Here is a 22,815-nt window from a genome sequence, read left to right on the forward strand (position 1 = left end):
TCTCCCAGGGGAACTCAGAATGGTTTACATGAATTTATTCAGGTACTCATGCATTTTTCCCTGTTTGTTCTGGTGGGCTTACAATCTATCTAATGTACCTGGGGATGGGCTGGAGTGAGCTTTGATGAGACTTCAGTAGTTGGAACCCAAGCACAGTACATTTCTCCCTCCGTATTCACGGTTTCAGCATTCGCGGTTTTGATTATTCACAGTTTTTAGCTTGCTGGCTCCTCCCCCCAAATTACATCAGCTTGCATAGAGAAATCACTGATTCCATGCATTTACAGAGAAAATCGCCGATTCCCAACACTTCACCGTGTTTTGCCTCTCCTTCAGGAACAGGCCAGGTCTCCCACCATGTTATTCGCGGTTTCACCATATTCACAGTGGTTTTTAACAGAAAACAGCAAATAACATATGAAAAAGTTATTTGCGGTTTTTCTGTATTTGCGGTTCTGTTAATCCCCTATCACAGCGAATACGGAGGGAGAAGTGTACCGGGCAGAGCTTTGGATTCTTGTCCAGAAATAGCTAAGAAGAAAAAATAAAATAAAATTTAAATTGAATCAGGTTGGGCAGACTGGATGGACCATTCAGGTCTTTATCTGCCATCATCTACTATGTTACTATGAAAAAAAAAAATTAATGGACTTTTTCCAGTATCAAGCAGTTCAATTTTGGCGTTCTCTTCCATCTGAGTACGAGCTTCATCTTCATATCTTTTATTCCATAAAAATTTAAAAACATACTTATTTAATAGATTCTTTGAATTATTTGATGTCTGTGCTACATATTTGCTGAATATTCTGCTGTATTTTTTTATTCTTTTGTTATCCAATTTGACCCACTGTTGGTGGAATAAAGATCTAGATAACATAACTTACAAATATACATTTGTTTGTATGTATGTTAAGTTAACATTATAGAAAACTGGCAAAAAAAGCAATGATTGAGCAGAGCAATCCTGAAAAAAGGAAATCACTTAACAGCAGAGCTTAAATTATGAGCACTTGATTTGAGACACTGTTAAGGGAGTATTTGCTTTTGTGTGGGCTGGCTCTCATTACTGAATTCTCTCAAATAATTACATATTATGTGGTGCTCCACTGTTAATTGATTTTCTTTTTTTGGGATTGCTCTGCTTGGACAATCAATTTTTTTTGCCAGTTTTCTGTAGGGTTTAATTGCATTTTACTGGCAGTATTTTTTAGGGTTTTTTTTTTTTTAATTACAGTTTGTTATGTTAACATAATCCATAACAATCTTCTTTCTGGTTAAATTGCTTTCTCAAGACTAACAGCAAATTTTCAGCAGCATTTAACCAGTTAGCACTGAACTGAAAACTCCCTATTTTGGGGGTGTTCTGGGACATAGTTTGCACTTGGTTAATTAAATGCCAATATTCAGCTCTTAACTGGTCATGGGTTACCGCATAAAGATAGCACAGACTTTTATGTGCTTACCCTGGCTGGTTAAGTACTGAATATCGCATTTAATTGGCTGTGCAAAAGCCTGCTGTGTATAAACTGGATATTCATTGCTGGTACCTGGACATAGCTTGGTGGTGGGCAGCAAAATGCTGATCACTGCCTGATGAAAATTGAGCCTGGAATAAGTTGAATTCCCTCCCTCCCCTCCTCTTGGTTTTGTTCTGAAACCACATTTTTACACTGTATGCTGCTTTTTTTCCGGTTCATAGACAACGGCGCGAAAGACAAAGGCGCGCCCAGACAATTGAGCGCAGCGCGGAGGCGTGCACCGCTCAAAATTACTGTTTTTAGGGGCTCCGACGGGGGTTTTTGTTGGGGAACCCCCCACTTTACTTAATAGACATCGCGCCGCGTTGTGGGGGTGTTGTGGGGGGAAAATAGGGAAAAAGTGAAGTTTTCAGTAAAATGTGGGGGGTTACAACCCCCCACAACGCCCCCACAACGCGGCGCGATGTCTATTAAGTAAAGTGTGGGGGGGTTCCCCCCCTAAGCCCCCCCGTCGGAGCCCTAAAAACAGTAATTTTGAGCGGCGCGCGCCTCCGCGCTGCGCTCAATTGTTTGGGCGCGCCTTTGTCCCGGCGCGCTTTGACCTGACACCTTTTTTCCAACTAAATTTGTGTGGTGATTTTGTTTTGAAGGTGGCGGTCCTGATCCCTTTCCGCAACCGCTACGAACATCTGCCAATTCTTTTCAAACACCTCATCCCGATGCTGCAGAGGCAGCGGTTACAGTTCGCTTTTTATGTCATTGAACAAGTAAGTGGAATAACTCAGCTAGTATTTGCTTCTCATAGTCTCCATTTACAGTCTGTAAAGAATTTGGGATGGGGGGATAGGAGTGGGATGCAAATGAGAATCGCTATAGTGCACAAAGTCCTGAGGTTTTAATGAGAGAGGGAAAGGAGTGGGCTGGCTAGTAGAGCTCAAACACAGGTTTAAGTAGTACAAAGCCAGGTCTTGGTTGTGGAAATCCTATGCAGGAAATACACAAATATTGAAATTTGGAATAAGGTAAATAATCCCCTTTCTCTTTTCTTGAAGGCAGCCATATGGAGAATATATATTTTTTTTTTTTGGTCCTTCATGGACCATTTTGGAACTCCATATGAGCCTACATGCTTATTTTCAAAATAAACTTCCCCACATGTGGAGATCTTAACGTGAAACCCCTATGTGATGTTTGACTCTGCCTTTCACCTCTTCCCTATAGGTGCTTAGACTCTCAGAAGGGGTATGTATGTAACAGTTTTGTAAACCGTTTTGGCAGAAAACGGTATAAGAACATAAGAAATGCCTCCGCTGGGTCAGACCCGAGGTCCATCGCGCCCAGCAGTCCGCTCACGTGGCGGCCCAACAGGTCCAGGACCTGGCAGGGGTTCAAGAAAGGTTTGGATGGGTTCCTGGAGGATAAGGGGATAGAGGGGTACAGATAGAACTTGAGGTAGGTTATTGAATTGGTCAGTAACCACTTCACAGGTCGCGGACCTGATGGGCCGCCGCGGGAGCGGACCGCTGGGCAGGATGGACCTCTGGTCTGACCCAGTGGAGGCAACTTCTTATGTTCTTATGTTCTATCTATACCCCTCTATCCCCTTTTCCAGCAGGAATTTGTCCAAACCTTTCTTAAACCCCAGTACTGTACTCTGCCCTATAACTTCCTCTGGAATTGTATTCCAGGTATCCACCACACGTTGTGTAAAGAAGAACTTCCTAGCATTAGTTTTGAATTTGCCTCCTTTCAACTTTTCCGAATGCCCTCTTGTTTTTTTATTTTCTGAAAGTTTGAAGAATCTGTCCCTCTCTACTCTCTCTATGCCCTTCATGATCTTGTAAGTCTCTATCATATCCCCTCTTAATCTTCTCTTTTCTAGGGAAAAGAGTCCCAGTTTTTCCAATCTCTCAGCGTATGAAAGGCTTTCCATCCCCTTAATCAGTCGTGTTGCTCTCCTCTGAACTCTCTCGAGCAATGCCATATCCTTCTTAAGGTACGGTGACCAATACTGGATGCAGTACTCAAGATGTGGACGCACCATTGCCCAATACAGCGGCAGGATAACTTCTTTCGTTCTGGTTGTAATACCTTTCTTGATTATACCTAGCATTCTATTCGCTCTCTTAGCGGCAGCTGCGCATTGTGCTGTCGGCTTCATTGTCATGTCCACCATCACCCCCAAGTCCCTTTCTTGGGTACTCTCATTCAAAAACATCCCTCCCATCGCATAATTATACCTCGAGTTTTTGCTTCCCACATGCAATACTTTACACTTCCCAACATTGAATTTCATCTGCCATCTCTCTGCCCATTCCCCTAGTTTGTCCAAGTCTCTTTGCAATTCTTCGCAGTCCTCCTTTGTCCGAGCTCTACTAAATAGTTTGGTGTCGTCCGCAAATTTTATTATCTCACACTTCGTCCCTGTTTCTAGATCATTTATGAATATGTTAAAAAGCAGTGGCCTGAGCACCGAGCCCTGCGGAACACCACTCGTGACCTTTCTCCAGTCTGAGTAGTGGCCCTTCACCCCTACCCTCTGTTTCCTACCTTCTAACCAGTTTCTGATCCATCTATGCACGTCTCCGTCCACCCCATGGTTCTTCAGTTTCCGGAGTAGACGTTCATGAGGCACCTTGTCAAAGGCTTTCTGGAAATCTAGGTATATGATGTCTATGGGGTCTCCTCTGTCCATTTGTTTGTTAATTCCTTTGAAGAAGTGCAGTAAGTTAGTCAGGCACGATCTTCCCCTGCAGAAACCATGTTGGCTGGTTTTCAGAAGTTCGTTTCTTTCAAAATGTTCATCGATGTTTTCTTTTATCAGTGCTTCCGCCATTTTCCCCGGAACCGAGGTCAGACTCACCGGTCTGTAGTTTCCCAGGTCCCCTCTTGATCCCTTTTTAAAGATGGGCGTAACGTTGGCTATCTTCCAATCCTCCGGAATCACACCTGTTTTCAGAGATAGGTTGCAAATTTGCTGCAGTAGTTCCGCTATTTCCTCCTTTAGTTCCTTCAGAACCCTTGGATGGATTCCATCCGGACCCGGCGATTTGTCAGTTTTTAGTTTTTCTATCTGCCTGCGCACCTCATCAAGGCTCACTTCCATGGATGTTAACTTTTGTGCTTGATTTCCCTTGAAGATTTGTTCAGGTTCCGGTATGTTGGTTGTGTCTTCGCTTGTAAATACCGATGAAAAGAACATGTTAAGTCTTTCTGCGACCTCTTTCTCTTCCTTCACCGCTCCCTTCCGGTCTCCGTCGTCCAGTGGTCCCACATCCTCCCTAGCCGGCTGTTTCCCTTTAATATATCTAAAGAACGGCTTGAAATTTCGTGCTTCCCTGGCTAGCCTCTCTTCATACTCTTTTTTGGCTTTTCGAACCACACGGTGACATTCTTTTTGATACTTTCTGTGATCTTTCCAGTTTCCCTCAGATTTGTCCTTCTTCCATTTTCTGAATGAGTTTTTCTTATTGCCTATCGCTTCCTTCACTATTTTAGTTATCCACGCCGGGTCTTTTGTTCGACTCTTGTTGCACCCTTTTCTGAATTTGGGGATATACAGATTTTGCGCCTCGCTCACTGTATTCTTGAAAAAGGACCAGGCATGTTCTACCGTATGCCATTTTTTGGAAGTGTTCCTAAGTTTCTTCTTTACCATTCCTCTCATTGCTTCGTAGTTTCCCTTCCTGAAGTTAAAAGTTGTCGCTATGGTTCGCTTTCCTTTCAGTATTCCTATTTCCACCTTGAACTTGATCATATTATGATCGCTGTTTCCCAACGGTCCCACTACTTCCACTTCCTTTGCAGGTCCCCTTAGCCCATTTAGGATTAGATCCAGAGTGGCATTTCCTCTCGTCGGTTCTCTAACAAGCTGCTCCATGAAGCAATCTTGTACAGCTTCCAGAAAGTCTGCCTCCCTAGCGCATCTTGAGCTTCCAAGACTCCAGTCTATCCCAGGGTAGTTGAAGTCTCCCATAATAACTGTGTTACCGCTTTTGCATTCTCGCTTCATCTCGGCTTCCATTTCTTCATCGATTTCTCCGGTTTGTCCGGGTGGACGATAGTATAGACCTATCTTTATTTCAGGCCCTTTCCTTCCTGGTATTTTAACCCATAGCGATTCTAGCTTGTTGGCCGTCTCTGCTGTGTCCATTTTTGTCGATTGTATGCTTTCTTTTATGTATAGTGCTATTCCACCGCCTTTCTGTCCTAATCTGTCTTGGCGATAGAGTTTGTACCCCGGCAGTGCTGTATCCCATCTGCTTTCCTCATTCCACCATGTTTCGGAGATTCCAATGATGTCTATGTTCTCTGCAATGGCCATGGCTTCTAATTCTCCCATTTTGTTTCTTAGGCTCCTTGCATTAATATATATGCAATTTAGCTCCTGGAATTTTGTTGCCTTCATTTCCTTTCCCTGTGCTTTGGTCATTAGATTCTTCTCTTTGGTTATGATCTTTCTAATCTCCTCTCCTTTGTTAGTCGACTCCTGTAATTTGTCCCTTGTTTCATCCCAGCCTTTTTTCTCCTTAGTATCTTCACAAGATACCTTTTTCCGAATCATCGACGCTTGGTCGACTGTCGGCTTTCCCCTTCTTGTTAGTTTAAAGCCTGTTCTATTCCTCTCTTGATGTTGTTTGCTAGAAGTCTAGTTCCCGCTGCACTCAGGTGCAGTCCATCTCTCCTGTAGAGCTTGCTCTTGCCCCAGAACGTCATCCAGTTCCTCACGAAGTGGAATCCTTCTTCCTCACACCATCTCCTCATCCATGCATTTATCGATTGTAGTTCCTCTTGCCTTTTCACATCTGCCCTCGGCACCGGTAGGATCTCTGAGAACGCTATCTTCTGGTATAGAAATTATTAAAATAAATGTAACTTGCTGGGTATACCTGTAACTTTTTCTGTTGTGTAATAAGTTCTACTCTGCCACCTCTAACAGACTATATATATATCTTTTTTTCCTTTAAAGGTTGGTATTCAACCCTTCAACCGTGCCATGCTGTTCAATGTTGGCTTTACAGAAGCAATGAAAGATTTAAACTGGGACTGTTTAATTTTTCATGATGTAGATCATATTCCAGAAAATGATCGCAACTATTATGGATGTGGACAAATGCCACGGCACTTTACAGCTAAACTGGATAAATATATGTATTTGTAAGTATTAAACCTGAAAAGGTACCTGTTCATTGGAAGCCCTGTTTTAATCTGCATGCTTCCACAAAATCTATTTTGATATGTTGATTGAACAGGAGATGTGTTCAGAGGTTACATTGGTCCATTTGGTATTAGAGGGTATTAAGTGGGTGCAATTACTTAGCTCTGGTAGTGCCACAGCTGGGAATGGTATTAACAGATATTGAAAGGCTTAAAAGTGTGGGACTGGATTTTCATGATGGGGCAGGGATGGGAATGGAGATAGATCCTGCGAGGATGGGAACAAATTTGTCCCTGTCATTCTCTAATTACAACACCTTCCTAATCCCAAAATACTGCAGCCATGACCTTTCCTGCTGAGTTTTGGGTCTTGAATATTCTTGGCCTTGGAGAACCTGAGTGCCGCCATTGCATGGACTTGTTTTTTTTTTTTCTTAGGATCATAGTGATGTAACCATGTTTCATCAACAGTAACTTCGATGTCGTTTTTTTCTTCAGCATTCAGACATCTGGGCACCCATTTGGCTGACAGCTTCTGCGTACCCAGCTGCTCATGAATTATACACCCAGCACATTCCCTGGATATCTGTAGTATCTCAGCAATTGTTTTAGCTGATATTCGCCGATCTGTCAAAATCCGTATCCAGTCAAAAGTGCACGTGAACAACCCCACCCAGATAATCGTGTGCAGGATGCCAGCGCGCTGGATTTCAACACTGTTTTAAAACGCTCCGAGAAGGAATGTGGGGGGAACCTGCCACTTTACTTAAAAATGTTGCCGCACCCGTTGGAGGGGAAGAACCCCCCCATTATAGAGGAAACAATCATTTTTCCCTAAAAAAATAGGGAAAAAGGCTTTTCCTTTGTAATTCCCCCACACACACCCTCACAGCACTTTAAAATAGTGTTGAAATCCAGCGAGCTGACGTCCTGCGTGGGATTGTCTGGACGGGTTTGTCCACGTGCGATTGTCTTGCGCAGTTTCGTCTGTAAGCGGCCAAAATCAGGTCATGGATATGGTCAATTTCAGGAGCTGACACCGTTTGAGGCCTTCCAGACCTTGCTGCACCTTCGGTCTCAAAATCTCCACACTGAAAGTTTGCATATCACTTCACTGTGGAGTATGCTGGGCATTTGTCACTCAATGTTTGCATCATATATTTATAGATTTCCTTTGGAATTTTCTTCTGCAGGAATAGGAACTTCATGACAGCTCGGAGTTCCACACTGGAAAATTCTACACTTTTTGTTGGCGTGGTTCAATCTGAAACAGTGTCAAAATATAGCATTACAATTCTGCAGATTGGCACATTGCAAAATAAAATAACACTTTTTAGCTACAGTGGCAAAAGCGCTCAGAATTTAGGAAGTTTGTTGGGCTGATAACTTTTCAATACCCCCTCATACTAATTTGAACATTGTTGGTCAAGGATTTTCTTATGAATACAAGAGAAATACAGGTCCTAATTATTAAACCTCCATTGTTCTAAACAGCATTGGTTCTAATTCTTGCCTTAGGAGTAATATTACGAAGTGTTTATTTTAAAGGTTTATACTAGAGAATGACATGGGGAGCGATCCCCGCAGCGAACCGCTGCGTGGCTGCGGTTTGGCTGCGGGTTATGGTGACCTCATTAGCAAATCGCCGCAGACGCAGGGACAAATCCTTTCACCGCCCGCAAAAACGGTGAATAGATTTGTCCCCGCAGGCCAATGTCCCCCCTTCTAGGAACCGCTATTTACCTGTGTTTCACCATGTTCGTGACCGGGTGTTAGATGTCTCCGCCATGTTGTCTGTCTCCTCCAACTTTCGATCCAACTCGCACGTTGCCGCATTTACTCTCGATCCAACTTGCATTTGTCAGATCAACCCTTCCTGCCAATAGAACCCGCCCCTCCCCCCCCGACGATCGCCGGCAGGAGGATATCCAACCCCTCCTGCCAGCTCCCCAACAGCCCCCCTATGATCACTGATAGGAGGGTGCCCAACCCCTCCTGCCGGCCCCCCCAACGGCCCCCTATATCGCCAATAGGAGGGTGCCCAACCCCTCCTGCCGGACCCTCCCCCAACAAACCCCGCCATCCCGAAACACCACCCTTAGTCTTACTTTCCAAGTTGGACTGGACAGCTCCTCGCTCGTTTGGCCAGCAGGCCTGCCTCCGTCCAAATGAGGCGGGCCCGCCCCTCCCCTCCCCTGCCTAACCCACAGGATCCTAGGGCCTGATTGGCCCAAGCACCTAAGGCCCCTCCTATAGCGGGAGTGGCTTTAGGTGCCTAGACCAATCAGGCCCTAGGATCCTGTGGGTTGGGCAGGGTAGGGGCGGGCCCGCCTCATTTGGACGGAGGCAAGCCTGCTGGCCATACGTGTGAGGAGCCGTCCGGTCCAACTTGGAAAGTAAGACTAAGGGGGTTCTGGGGTGGGAGGGTTCGTTGGGGGGGGGGTCCAGCAGGAGGGGTTGGGTACCCTCCTGCCGGCGATCTTAGGGGAGGCCATTGGGAGGACCGGCAGGAGGGGTTGGGTACCCTTCTGCTGCGATTGTCGGGAGGGCCGTTGGGGGGGGGGGTCTACAGGAATACACAGTCTAGTACCCGAACTCTCAATCTGGGCAACTGCAACTGGGCAACCTGATCCCGAAATCTGAGCAACTGCCTGCTGCCGTCGCGTATGCTGGGACTCCTGCCTTCGTGTATCTGCCGGATACGCGAAGGCAGAAGTCCCGGCATACGCGACGGCAGCAGGCAGTTGCAAATCAGCTGACGCTGGCGCAATCTTGCACACTGGGAAAGAAGAGAATCTCCGGCGTCAGCTGACTAGCAACCCCCCATCGTATGGGACACCTGCCTTCGCATATCTGCCGGATACACGAAGACAGGAGTCCCAGCAAAAGATGCAGCTGCAGGAAGTTGCTAGTCAGCTGACGCTGATGCCGGAGCTTCTCTTCCTGCCCAGTGTACACCAGGTACTGCTGGACAAGGGGAGGAGGGGAAGAAGGAAGGGAGAAAGGATACTGTTGGACAGGAGGGAAGGGGTACTGCTGGACAATGGGAACAGGGAAGGGAGAAGGGGTACTGCTGGACAAGGGGGAAGTAAAAGGAAGGGAGAAGAGGTACTGCTGAACCTGGCAGAAAAGGAGGGAAAGGAAAGGTGCTACACACTGGAGGGGAAGATGAGATGGTGCATGGGGAGAGAGCATGTTGGGTTGTGGGGTGCGAAGGAGGGATACCACTGAGGGAAGAGGCAAGGACAGAGAGAGAAAGTGTGCAGGAGGCAGAAAGTGTTGGACTCATGGAGAGGGCAAGATGGATGGGGAGGACAGAAAGGAGGGAAGGAGAAATGTTACACTGGGGAAGGGGGAGAGCGCAGGGAGTGAAAAGTTGGACTCATGGAGGGAGAGAGAGAGATGCTTGGTTGAGGGAAGGAGGATCAGAGGAGAAGCATACAGGAGGGGTTGGGTGCCCTCCTGTCGTGATCGCTGGGGGGAGGGGAGACTTGCAGCCGTAGCCGCGGTCACTATGCTAATCACGGCAGGGAGATCTTTGCCGCGATTAGGTACAGCGGCCGCGTCTACTTACCATGTAGGCTAACATTGTAAGCATTAAAAGTACATGTCGTGTTTGTTTTTGTATAGTTATTAACTAATATTTAACTAAGTTTTAAAGTTTTAAAGAATGTTTCCTTTATACGTAAATAAAGAAAAGTATATAAAATCGTACCCGTTTGAGGCTTTTATGTATGCAGCGGTGACGGGGCGGTGAATGGGGTGGCAGTGGCGGTGACGGGGCGGTGAAGGGAATGGCGGTGACGGGGCGGTGCAGAGGATGGTGAGACGGGGACGGGGCGGTGACGGGGACCAATTTTTTCACCGTGTCATTCTCTAGTTTATACACTTCTCCCTCGTCATTCGCGGGGGATACGGGCAGAGCCGGACCGCGAATGCCGAAAAACCGCGATTATCCGGCTCTGACCCACCCCCACCTCCCTGCCGCCTTCCTGGCCTTACCTGGTGGTCTAGAGGGCTTTCGGGGCAGGAGCGATCTTCCTACGCTCCTGCCCCGTGCAGATCGCCATCAGGAAATGGCTATAGGGAGTTCCCGACGTCTCGAGAGACAACGGGAACTCCCAGCAGCCATTTCCTCATGGCGATCTGCACGGGGCAGGAGCGTAGGAAGATCGCTCCTGCCTCGAAAGCCCTCTAGACCACCAGATAAGGCCAGGAAGGCGGCAGGGAGGAAAAAAAGATGGATTTTTTTTTACATTAAAACTGTTTTTTTAAATTTTCCCCCTCCCCAGAAAAAAATTGCGATTATATGAAACCGCGAGTGCAGGAACCGCAAATGGGGAGGGGGAAGTATATGTTAAAATCTAAGTGGGTTATAATTTACTTACCTAATCACGAAAAGCAGGCAAAAAAGGGGGCCAGATACCATCAAATAAATAAATGCCAAATCAAAAATAAATTCTTAGTTTATTGTGGTGGTTTAGTCATCAAGAGGCCCTTTTACTAAGCTGGGATAAAATTCACATTTATTGTGGTTAAATGGAGAACTTTACTGCAAGTTAATAGAATTTTTAACAAGCTGGGATAAAATTCACATTTATTGTGGTTAAATGGAGAACTTTACTGCAAGTTAATAGAATTTTTAACACGTCAACCATTGGGAATGTCCCGTCTACCTTGCTGCGCTGCATTCTTGGAACAACCTGCCTGGCTCACTACATCAGGCTCCGTCTGTGGCATTATTCAAAGTCAGACTAAGGGCTCCTTTTACAAAGGCACGCTAGCGGTTTAATACGCGTAATACCGCACGCTAAACCGCCGGCCGCACTTGCCGCTACCGCCTCCTCTTGTGCAGGCAGTAGTTTTTAGGCAAGCGGGGGGGTTAGCACGTTAACCCCGCTAGCGCGGCTTAATAAAAGAAGCCCTAGAAACTTATTTATTTGAAGCTGTATTTAAACACTGACCCAACCAACAAATCTGTCTGTCATTCCTTCAATAGTCCCCTACCACCTTTTAGCCCCCTCTATGTGTCTATCATAATTAGACTGTAAGCTCTTCTGAGCAGGGACCGTTTCTTGCATGTGCAATGTACAGCGCTGTATGCGCCTGGTAGCACTATAGAAATAATAAATTATTGTTGTATAGAAGCCTTGCATTAAAGTTTCTATTAGTGCGTGGTACTCAAGTGCTTCTGGGTTGCCTCTAAATATCTCCTGTTCAAGAGGTATTTAAAGAGCTCCCACATTAACTGGGCATTAGTCGGTTAACATGTGACGTGGTATTTGCAGCACATTAACCCCCAAACACTTTCCATGCTCATCTTCTGCCCGTGACCTGCCCTGCCTCCTACCACAAAAGCACTCCTTGTGTGATCATGTGGTAAAGTGGAGTAGCAGCCTTGTGGTTAGAGCAGTGGACTGGGAGAACTGGGTTTGATTCCCATTGTAGTAAACAGCCTTCACTGCCCCAGGTAAAAAAAACTGTAGATTAGGCACCCCCTGGGGACAGAGAAAGCATCTGCGTAGAATAAATGTAAACCCCAGAAAAGTGGTATATCAAATCTGTGACCCTTTAACTGCCAAATTACTGCAAAGCCTCGTATGTTGGTTATGTGCTAGCAGTTATCACTTGGTAACCTAATTTAGGTTAGGGGTGTCAAAGTCCCTCCTCGAGGGCCGCAATCCAGTTGGGTTTTCAGGATTTTCCCCATGAATATGCATGAGCTCTATTAGCATACAATGAAAGCAGTGCATGGAAATAGATCTCATGCATATTCATGGGGGAAATCCTGAAAACCCGACTGGATTGCGGCCCTCAAGGAGGGACTGTGACACCCCTGGTCTAGATGCCCACAAGCAGCAGCTCAGAGTATCAGAAAGGAGCTGATTTCTCAGGTACCTATAAACTTCTCCCTCCGTATTCGCGGTTTCTGCACTCGCGGTTTCACATAATCGCGATTTTTCGTCGGGTGACTCCACCCCCAAAAAATTACATCAGGATTAAAGTTCCTTTCCTTTTGCTGTAATGTAAAAAAAAGTTTAACTTTTACCAATATTCACTCTGGTTCCATGCTTTCTCCTACAAAATCGAAGTTTCAAAACTTTCATCCTGAAAACCGCCGGTTCACATCGTGCACAGGGAAAAATGCTGTTTCCCAGCATCCATAGAGTGAAATGCTGCTTCCCAGCATGCCTAGAGAAAATCACTTACCTGCTTAAAGCTTTCTGAGTTGCTGCTTGCCTGCAAAAATGAATATGAATTTTATATGTTATTCGCGGTTTTAATAACAAAACCGCTATCTTTTACAAAAACACGCGATTAACATATATGGTTTTTCCATATTCGCGGCTATAGCTGGAACGTATCCCCCGCAAATACGGAGGGAGAAGTGTACCTCAGGGATCTCAAAGTCTCCTTGAGGGCCGCAATCCAGTTGGGTTTTCAGGATTTCCCCAAGGAATCCTGAAAACCCGATTGGATTCCGGCCCTCGAGGACCGGAGTTACCCATGCTTGGTCTAGGGCCTAGGGGTGTTAAAGTCCCTCCTCAAGGGCTGCAATCCAGTCATGTGTTCAGGATTTCCCCCCAAAATATGCATGAGATCTATTTGCATGCACTGTTTCAATGCATATTCATGGGGGTAATCCTGAAAACCCGACTGGATTTCGGCCCTCGAGGAGGGACTTTGACACCCCTGAAGGGCCGTCAAGTTACAAATTGAAAGAGATTCTCTTGCTTATCATGGTTAACTTGCTCAGATTATGTTCCTGGCCAATAAAGCCAGCAGCGTAGCGAAGGTGAGAGGTGCCTGGGGTGGGGGTGCCTCTCCCCCACCCCTGACTACCGCACATGCATGCCCCTCTCCTTCCCTTGCATCTCTCTAACGTTCGCAGCTCAAGCACTGGCTTTTTCTCAGACGTCACTTCCTAGGCACATGTCTAGGAAGTGAAGTTGGAGGAAGAGCCGACGCGAGCGGCAGGTTGGGGGTTGCAGCTCGTGCCGTGAACTTTAAAGAGGTAGAAGGGAAGGAGCTGGCGGGCATGCAGTAAGGGGAGATGGGTGCCGGCACCTGACTAAAGCACAAATATGTTTGTTTGAACAATACACTTCCCCCTCCGTATTCATGAATTCCATATCTACGGATTTGCTTATTTGTGGTTTTAAAACAAAAAATGCATTTTTATTTTCCAGGCTATTTTAAGCCCTGAAAGCCCCCCTTAAGCCTTACCTGCTGGTCTAGCGGGTTTTCGGGGCAGGAGCGATCTTCCCATGCTCCTGTCCCATGCAGATTGCTCACAGTAAATGGCTGCCTTGAGCTCCCGTAGTCTCTTGAGCCATTTCCTGTGAGCGATCTGCACGGGGCAGTAGCGTGGGAAGATCGCTCCTGCCTGAAAACCCGCTAGACCACCAGGTAAGTCTTAAGGGGGGCTTTCAGGACTTAAAATAGCCGGGGGAAGCAGGGGTTAGGGGCAGAACCGGCCCGAATATTATTCGCGGGCCGGCTGTGCCCCTAACCCCCGTGAATACAGAGGGGGAAGTGTGCATAGGGCTACTTTTGAGCCCTGCCAGAATCCATCAATAGAGTCCATACAGATCCTTTCCACCTTTGAAAATGGTCTTTTAGTTGTAGCTAACAAATGTTTCTGCAGCTCAGTTACTGTATTTGATAGAGGTTGGATTCATTGTACTGTAATTTTAACCACTTCTTTTTTTTTTTTTTTTTTTAATATATATTTAGGCTTCCCTATATTGAATTTTTTGGTGGAGTCAGCGGTTTAACAGTGGAACAGTTTCGGAACATAAATGGCTTTCCTAATGCTTTCTGGGGTTGGGGAGGGGAAGATGATGATTTATGGAACAGGTAAGATGCGCGGTATTCAATCTGAAATATTATTTAAATTGCTCTATAACAATGGTGATTCAGTTAAAATCTGACTCCTTACTGGTCCTACTTTAGCTAGAATTCTACTGAATAATTATCTTAAGTATTTTTCTAAAGAAATGTTCAATGTGGTATCCTAACACATGTTGCAAAATAACTGAGCAGATGCAGGGGAGATGCCACATGCAGTAAAAGAGTAAAGGATATGTCCGCACTGGGAGCCAGCAGGTAGATTCCTGGGATGGGCTGGGAAGGCAGTTCTTACCCTGTGTTCTCATGTTCTGTAACATCACATTCAAAATGCAAATGATGATCAGATTACAGTAATTTCATCTGTCTGATGGAAGCTTCCTTATTAGGGAAATGAAGCCGAGACTCGTGGTCTTTGCATCAAAGACCTAGATGCACTAAGAGAATTGGTGGGTCTGTTCCGATCCAATTTTTTGGGCTGATTCAAAAATAGCTACTGATGTGCTAAAAGGTTTGCATGCAAATGATTCAGGCAGAGGTTTGTCATAATCCCCGACTCTTCCGTCTGATTGATGGCTGTAAGAGCGACTCTCACACATGTGCAGAGCCGGCAGGGGAAGGCCGAACAGCTAAGAGACAGTGGAAAGCTTCCTGCCACTCAGCTGTTTGGAGCAGGAAACCTTTTTTTTTAATGGGCACAGATGCTGTGTGTGTTATACATGCACAATATCTTCCCCATTAAAAAGAAAAAAAAACACCATCACCCCCCTACCGATGTGATGGCCCTCCCCGATGTACCAGCACCATGAGCCAACCCCTCCCCTCCCCCCAAAAAAAAGAAAATTAGCAGGAGGGATGCCCACTCTCTCCTGCCAATGGAGGCCCCCCTCCAAACCATCCCCCTGGTACGTTTGTCCATTGGAAGGAAGGACGGACACATGGTCCCTCTCATTCAAGGTCTGCAGATCCTAAATGATGGGTCTTCCCTCCTCGGTGCATCATGTGATGCATGGGGAGGGGCCTAAGGCCTTGATTGGCTCAGATGCCTAAGGCTCCCCCCCACTTGTTTCTCTGTCTTTTTCTCGGTGGAAGGATGATTAAGTGACAAACTATCCCACTGGGGGCAATTTTGAAACATGTGCCTTCCTGCAGACTCAATTTTCAGTGGGAAAAAGTTCTCTTTTGGAAATTGACTCAAATGTGCATGTGCAAATCTTCACCTGCTAATTAGGAAAACCAAAAGTGAGCACGCAGGTGCACTTTCTATCTCAACCCCACTCCTGGGAATTTCTCCCCAATAGTGAGCACAGAAATGCCTTCAGAAACTTGATTGGGAGGGCAAGATGATCCCTATTTTATAAAGACACATAGGCAGCTGGGTCTCTTTATTAAAATACTTGGGTAACCCAGCAGAAACTGTAGCATGATTGAAACCGTGGACATTTACACCAGCTTCTCCCCACCAAAACAGATGTTGAAAGTTTGGTTTGCTTCAGGATGCAAAGGACAGCTCTATAGGACTAGACACACCCACATATACCTCTCAGAACCAAAGTCTCTGGGATAAAAGAAATAAGTGCAGAATTTTGTGTGGTGTCGGATCCCAGAATGCTGCAGGATCCATGTTTTCAAAACCTAAGAGCAGCTCAAGTGAGCCTTATTCAGAGGCAAAGTAGCTGTAACTCTGATAAACCACTGCTTTGTTTCGGCCCAGCAGCACTAAGAAATTTCCTGTTTCTGCACAGCAGTGGTTAACTTGTAACCTGACAGTGAATTTGTTGAGACATTTTTTTCATTTTTGAAGCAAGTAGGAAATGGAGCAAAGTAAAATCTCCTTCCTAGGAAGCTCCATTGACTGTTTGATTGCCAGTAGAAAGACATGATCCAAACAAATGTCACATAGGGCTCCTTTTACGAAGCTGCGTTAGCGATTTAACGTGCATGATAGTGCGCACTAAACTGCCAGCATTGAGCTGGTGTTGGTTCTAGCCGTGTAGCGTGGGTTTAGCGGCTTCGTAAAAGGAGCCCATAATGTGAGTACAGATCAGAACTGAGATGTCCAGGTTGAGATGTGCTCAGTTCTGGTGGAATTTTATTGATTTATTTATTTTTATAAATCTTTATTCATTTTAAAGAACTAAGTGCAACATATTATACAGTCATTTTATACTTTAACATCGCTTAAATGCAATCAAAATTATATTCTATGACAAATACATATATCACCCCCCCACCCCCCCACACACACTACATATCCAACAATTTGCACTCAAATTAAAAATATATCTTCCCACCCCCCTCCCACCCTGGACGTGTATTATCAATGGTCAAAATCAACAATCACTCCTTAAAAATTTAGTCAACAGCTCCCAAACATCCATAAATTTCCTGTACCTTCCCTGCTGTATAGCCATCAGACGTTCCATTTTAAAAGTATAACAAAGGGATTCCCACCAGAAAGTGTAATTTAACCTATCCCAGTTCTTCAAAATAAGTTGTATGGCAACCCCTGTCATTACAAAGAGAAGTTTGTTAAGTTCTGGTGGAATTTTAGAAATGGATCTGCTGTTATGGAATCACTTTTATGGTGCTAGTACAGGCTGACCTGGCTCGGTTGGTGCCATGGAACTGGAAGCTGATTAAGACTGGGAGAAGTGAAAGAGACGGGTTTATTTTTAATTTACTTTTTTTTAGTTTTTGTGGCCAATAATGGTTATTTGCATTTTCGTTGGAGGTTGGGAGGTATGGTTTATTTTTTCACTGCTATCACTGCTGTTTGGTTGTCTCTTTGGGATTCTTTAAGTTGGAAGATTTAAAAAAAAATTTGCTTGTGCTTTTTATTGGGTTATTGTACTGTTTCTTCTCATTCTCTATAGCTGGTATGTACTGTATGAAATTATTTGTTTGTATACTTCTTTCATAGTTAAGATTGTGAGCCCATTGGGACAGAGGGAAATTACTTAAAGTACCTGATTAGTTTTGTGGTCATTGCATTAGTCACATTTTAATTGTTTTTATAAATCGCGTTGAAGCTTGCTTGATGATTTAGCAGTATATAAACTCTGCATTAAAGTAAATAATTTTCCAGCACAGGCAGTGGCTGCAACCACTTTACATATGTGCAAGTGGATAAAATGACATCAACCCAGCAGCTTCTATTTGTAAATGGTGCCGTTGCCTCGTGAGCTGCCCTGTTTTACAATCCGTGAAATCTAAGTGCCACCATTTAACTAGTGAGGCTGCAGTTTACATTTAATCTCATTTTGGATGGAGAAATAAATAATTGGGGGGCTGCATTCCCCTAATCCCTTGTGTAATACAGTCAAACCTCGGTTTGCAAGTACCGTATTTTCACGCATATAATGCGCGCGTCATACACGATTTTTACAAACCGTGCATAACCTTGCGCATTGTACAATTTTTTTTTTTTCATTCCGATCCGGCATCCTCCCCCCCCGCTCGCGTCACCCCCCCCCCCCCCGCGATCCTACATCCCCTCCAGCACGGCAAAACATCTCTTACCCGATTGGGCACCGGCACCAGCACCAATGCACAGGACGTGCCAGTGCCAGTGCCCGAAGATCCTCCCTCGTTGTTGCTGGGCTGGGCTGTGCTGGGCGGTGCGAGGGAGATCCTCCTTCTTCCTTGTGCCGGGCTGGACTGGGCTTTGAGCATTTGCGCATGCTCAAAGCCTTCTGGTCTCGCTCTCTCCGAGATTCTCAATGTGCATTGGTGCTGGTGCCGGTGCCCAATCGGGTAAGAGATGTTTTGCGGTGCTGGGGGGGTTGTAGGATCGCGGGGGAAGGGGGTGACGCGAGCAGGGGGAGGATGCCGGTTCGCAGGCCAGAAGAGTAAGCGGGAATGGGAGGAGGTTATAGCAGCATGCGCGGTATACGCGTGTGCGTGCTATATAAAAATTTTTTTACTGAAATGCTTTGGACCCGCGCGCTATACGCGTATGCGCGTTATACACGTATGCGCGTTATATGGATGAAAATACGGTAATGTGGTTTGCAAGTGTTTTGCAAAACGAGCAAAACATTCCTGTAAATTGTGCCTTACAAACCGAGCGTAAACTCAATTTGCGAGCCCCCCCCCCCCCGTGATCCGGCATCTCCCCCCCTCCCCCCCGCTTGCATCGTACTCCCCCCACCGGCCGCGATCTGGCATCCCTCACTCATCCACCCAAACACAATCTCTTACCCTGATCTGGCACCAGCACCAACGCACAAAATATGCCAGTGCCCGAAGATCCTCCCTCTTCCTTGGGCTGGGCCTTGAGCATCTGCGCGTGCTCAAGGCCTTCTAGTTCTCGCTCTCTCCGAAATTCTCAGAGATCATGGTAAGAGATTGTGTTTGGGTGGGTGGGTGAGTGGGGGATGCTGGATCGTGGGGGTGTGTGGAGCAGGTCTGGTGGCCTCAGGGGTGCGGGGTAAAGTGGAGCAGCACCGGTGGCATGGGGGGGGGGAAGGAACGAATCAAGCGAGTTTCCCTTACTTCCTATGGGGAAACTCGCTTTGATATACGAGTAAATTGGTTTACAAGCATGCTTCTTGAACGAATTATGCTCGTAAACTAAGGTTCCACTGTACTTTGGCCAAAATGAGCACTGAGCTGGGGTAAAACTGATGGGAAAAACATGTGTAGAATTTTGCTCTACTCAATCTAAGGCCCTCTTGAAATCTCTGCTTGCTGTGGATCGCCATAAGTAAATAGTGGCTTTCTAAAATTGCAGTTTAAACACACAAATGCCACTGTTCCCATGTGGTGATATTTTTAAAATAGAAGCTATAGTTATCCCAGGACAAGCAGGCAGCATATTCTTAACGTATGGGTGACGTCACCGACGGAACCCCGGTACGGACACTTTTAACTAGAAAGTTCTAGTTGACCGCACCGCGCATGCGCGGGTGCCTTCCCGCTCGACGGAGGAGAGCGTGGTCCCCAGTTTCTTCGTTTCCGCGGAGCGAAGAAGACGCATGTGCTTTCAACGGCTGTTGAAATCTCCTTCCTTGCCTTCCCGCTCGCGTATTTTCTTTTCTTTTACTTTTCCCTTCGGGTTTTTTTGTTTCGTTCAAAAAAAAAAAAAAAACATTATTAATTAGTTTTTTTCCTTATTTTTCTGGCCGGCCCCGGCGGGGCCTGTTGCCAACATACAGGCCTCCAGGTTTGATTTTGCGGAGGCCGTATTTCCATTCATGCCCCCTCAGCCGGGATTTAAGAAGTGCCAGCGGTGTGCACGCCCGATCTCTCTCACTGACCCACACAATTGGTGTTTACAGTGCCTGGGTCCAGAGCATCGGGCTGACACCTGCATCCGCTGTGCCACTCTTAAAAAACGTACGTTAAAAAATCGGCAGATCCAGCAGAATATTCTTTTCGGTACCGGTTTTGCCATGGAATCTGCCACACCATCGACGGCGCCACCGAAGTCGGCACTGACTACATCGACACCGCCTGATCCTTCCTCGGGGTCGATAGCGCCAGGTAAGCCGGCTAAGAAGCCTTCCACTTCCCTCGAGCGCCCTCCTGCCACAACGGCGACGCCGGTCCTCCCGGCATCGCGCCGACCCCACAAATGCTCCGCCCCGATATCGGTGAGTGCCTCGTCATCGGCCTCCTCATCGCCGGGGCGTGAAGCGGCACCTATGGTACCGAAAAAGAAAAAAGCGGTACCGGTGCCTCCTCTGGACGACCACATAGCGGCCATACTCCAAACCCAATTGCAGGAGCAACTACAGCAACAGCTCCAAAATCTGTTGTCGGCAATGTTGGCCCCGCTACTTCCGGTACCGGACCGGCCCGAGCATCGCTCCATACCACCGGAGTCCACTCCATCGGTGCCATTGAACACATCCATGCCGGTACTCTCGGCGGAACCCATTAATCCTCTCATTCAACTACGATCTGATGCCGATCCTCCCCAACATTGGGAACGGCACCAAGCTCCCCGAGACCAAGACCGGCACCGTTCTTCCCCCGGTACTGTCTCCATGCGTTCTGGCAAATCTCTCTCAAAGACTCGCCACGCAGAATCATCCACACCGCCGTCCCGTCCCACGCACCCCGACGTCAGGGACCCGGACCTATGGGAGGAATACCAACCCGGTACCGATGAGGAGCCTTCCTCATCCGATGAGGAACCTTCCACACTTGATACCGGTTCCAAGCCTGAACAATCCTCGTTCACCAAATTTCTTCGAGAGATGTCAGCGGCTCTCTCTATACCTTTGGAATCTAAGAAGTCACAGGCTTTCCTAGATGCCCTAGACTTCGAGCAGCCACCCAAAGAATTTCTCAAGTTACCCGTCCACGACATCTTACGGGAAACTTTCTATAAGAATTGGGAAAACCCTCTCACGGTACCGGGCGCCCCTAGAAAACTGGACAGTCTCTACAGGGTCATTCCTATCCCGGGGTTTGACAAACCCCAACTACCCCATGAATCCCTTCTGGTGGAGTCCACTTTGAAGAAAACCCAGGGCTCCAGTGTATATGCTTCCACCCCTCCTGGCAGAGAGGGGAAAACGATGGATAAATTTGGCAAGCGCCTTTATCAAAATGCCATGCTTGCAAACAGAGCCAATAATTACACCTTTCATTTCTCCTTCTACATGAAGCACCTCGTGAATCAACTTTCTTCTCTACAGAAATATCTGCCTGAACGCAAGGTCCCTCTCTTTCAACAACAAATTTCCGGTCTGCTCCAACTCCGAAAATTCATGGTGCGCTCCATCTATGATTCATTTGAGCTGACCTCTCGAGCATCTGCTATGGCTGTTGCCATGAGATGTCTAGCCTGGCTGAGAGTTTCCGACCTCGATATTAACCACCAAGACCGCCTGGCTAACGCACCTTGTCTTGGTGATGAACTTTTTGGAGAGTCCCTGGATTCCACCACCCAGAAACTCTCAGCTCATGAGACGAGATGGGATACTCTCATCAAACCAAAGAAAAAGACTCCGCCTGCTCGCCCTTACAGACAGCAGTCTTCCTACCAACGTAGGTTCTCCGCCAGACCTCTTCAGCCACCTCCGCAACAACCTCGCCGACCTCGTCAGCAACATCAAACTCAGGCTCGCTCCCAATCTCATCAACCTGCCAAACCTCTCCCTCAGTCAAAACCTGCTCAGCCCTTTTGACTCCTTTCTCCAGGGCATAGCCAGTCTCTCACCGGCGTTACCTCTTCCTCAACCTATCGGAGGACGCCTGCAACTTTTTCTCAGCTGTTGGGAGGTCATCACATCAGACCAGTGGGTCCTCAACATCATTCGCCACGACTACTCTCTCAACTTCCAGACTCTTCCACCAGACAATCCTCCCGTAGAGTCTGCTTTTCACTCTTCTCAAACCCTCCTCCTCCTTCAGGAGGTCCAATCCCTCCTTCTTCTCAATGCCATCGAAGAAGTCCCCCAAGACCAAAGGGGTCAGGGATTCTACTCCCGCTACTTCCTGGTACCCAAGAAGACAGGAGACCTCCGTCCCATCCTCGATCTCAGGGACCTCAACAAGTGTTTGGTCAAGGAAAAGTTCAGAATGCTCTCCCTTGCCACGCTTTACCCTCTTCTCTCTCATAGAAACATAGAAATAGATGGCAGATAAGGGCCCACGGCCCATCTAGTCTGCCCACCTTAATGTCCCTCCCCTACCTTTGCCCTGTGAATAGATCCCATGTGCCGATCCCATTTGGCCTTAAAATCAGGCACGCTGCTGGCCTCAATCACCTGTAGTGGAAGACTATTCCAGCGATCAACCACTCTTTCAGTGAAAAAGAATTTCCTGGTGTCACCTCGTAGTTTCCCGCCCCTGATTTTCAACGGATGCCCTCTTGTTGTCGTGGGACCCTTGAAAAAGAAGATATCTTCCTCCGCCTCGATGCGGCCCGTAAGATACTTGAACGTCTCGATCATGTCCCCCCTCTCTCTGCGCTCCTCGAGCGAGTATGGCTGTAATTTGTCAAGCCGTTTTTCGTATGGTAGATCCTTGAGTCCCGAGACCATCCGGGTGGCCATTCTTTGCACCGACTCCAGTCTCAGCACATCCTTGCGATAATGCGGCCTCCAGAATTGCACACAGTATTCCAGGTGGGGCCTCACCATGGATCTATACAATGGCATAATGACTTCCGCCTTACGACTGACGAAACCCCTTCGTATGCAGCCCATGATTTGTCTTGCCTTGGACGAAGCCTGCTCCACTTGATTGGCAGACTTCATGTCCTCACTGACGATTACCCCCAAGTCTCGTTCTGCTACCGTTTTTGCTAGGATCTCGCCATTAAGGGTATAAGACTTGCATGGATTCTGGCTGCCCAGGTGCATAACTTTGC

At 46.8% G+C, this 22,815-nt stretch overlaps 1 protein-coding gene across 1 annotated transcript in view; it reads left to right on the plus strand.

Moving 5' to 3' along the window:
- Positions 1-22,815, plus strand: part of B4GALT5 (beta-1,4-galactosyltransferase 5) — a 145,902-nt gene that overhangs the window by 108,012 nt on the left and 15,075 nt on the right. The window contains exons 5-7 of the mRNA XM_033963276.1: positions 2,129-2,245; positions 6,448-6,635; positions 14,373-14,495. Of these exons, the coding sequence (XP_033819167.1) occupies positions 2,129-2,245; positions 6,448-6,635; positions 14,373-14,495 (428 nt within the window). The remainder of the gene's footprint in view (positions 1-2,128; positions 2,246-6,447; positions 6,636-14,372; positions 14,496-22,815) is intronic.

This window comes from Geotrypetes seraphini, chromosome 11 (genome assembly GCF_902459505.1).
Source record: "Geotrypetes seraphini chromosome 11, aGeoSer1.1, whole genome shotgun sequence".
Taxonomy (NCBI): domain Eukaryota; kingdom Metazoa; phylum Chordata; class Amphibia; order Gymnophiona; family Dermophiidae; genus Geotrypetes; species Geotrypetes seraphini.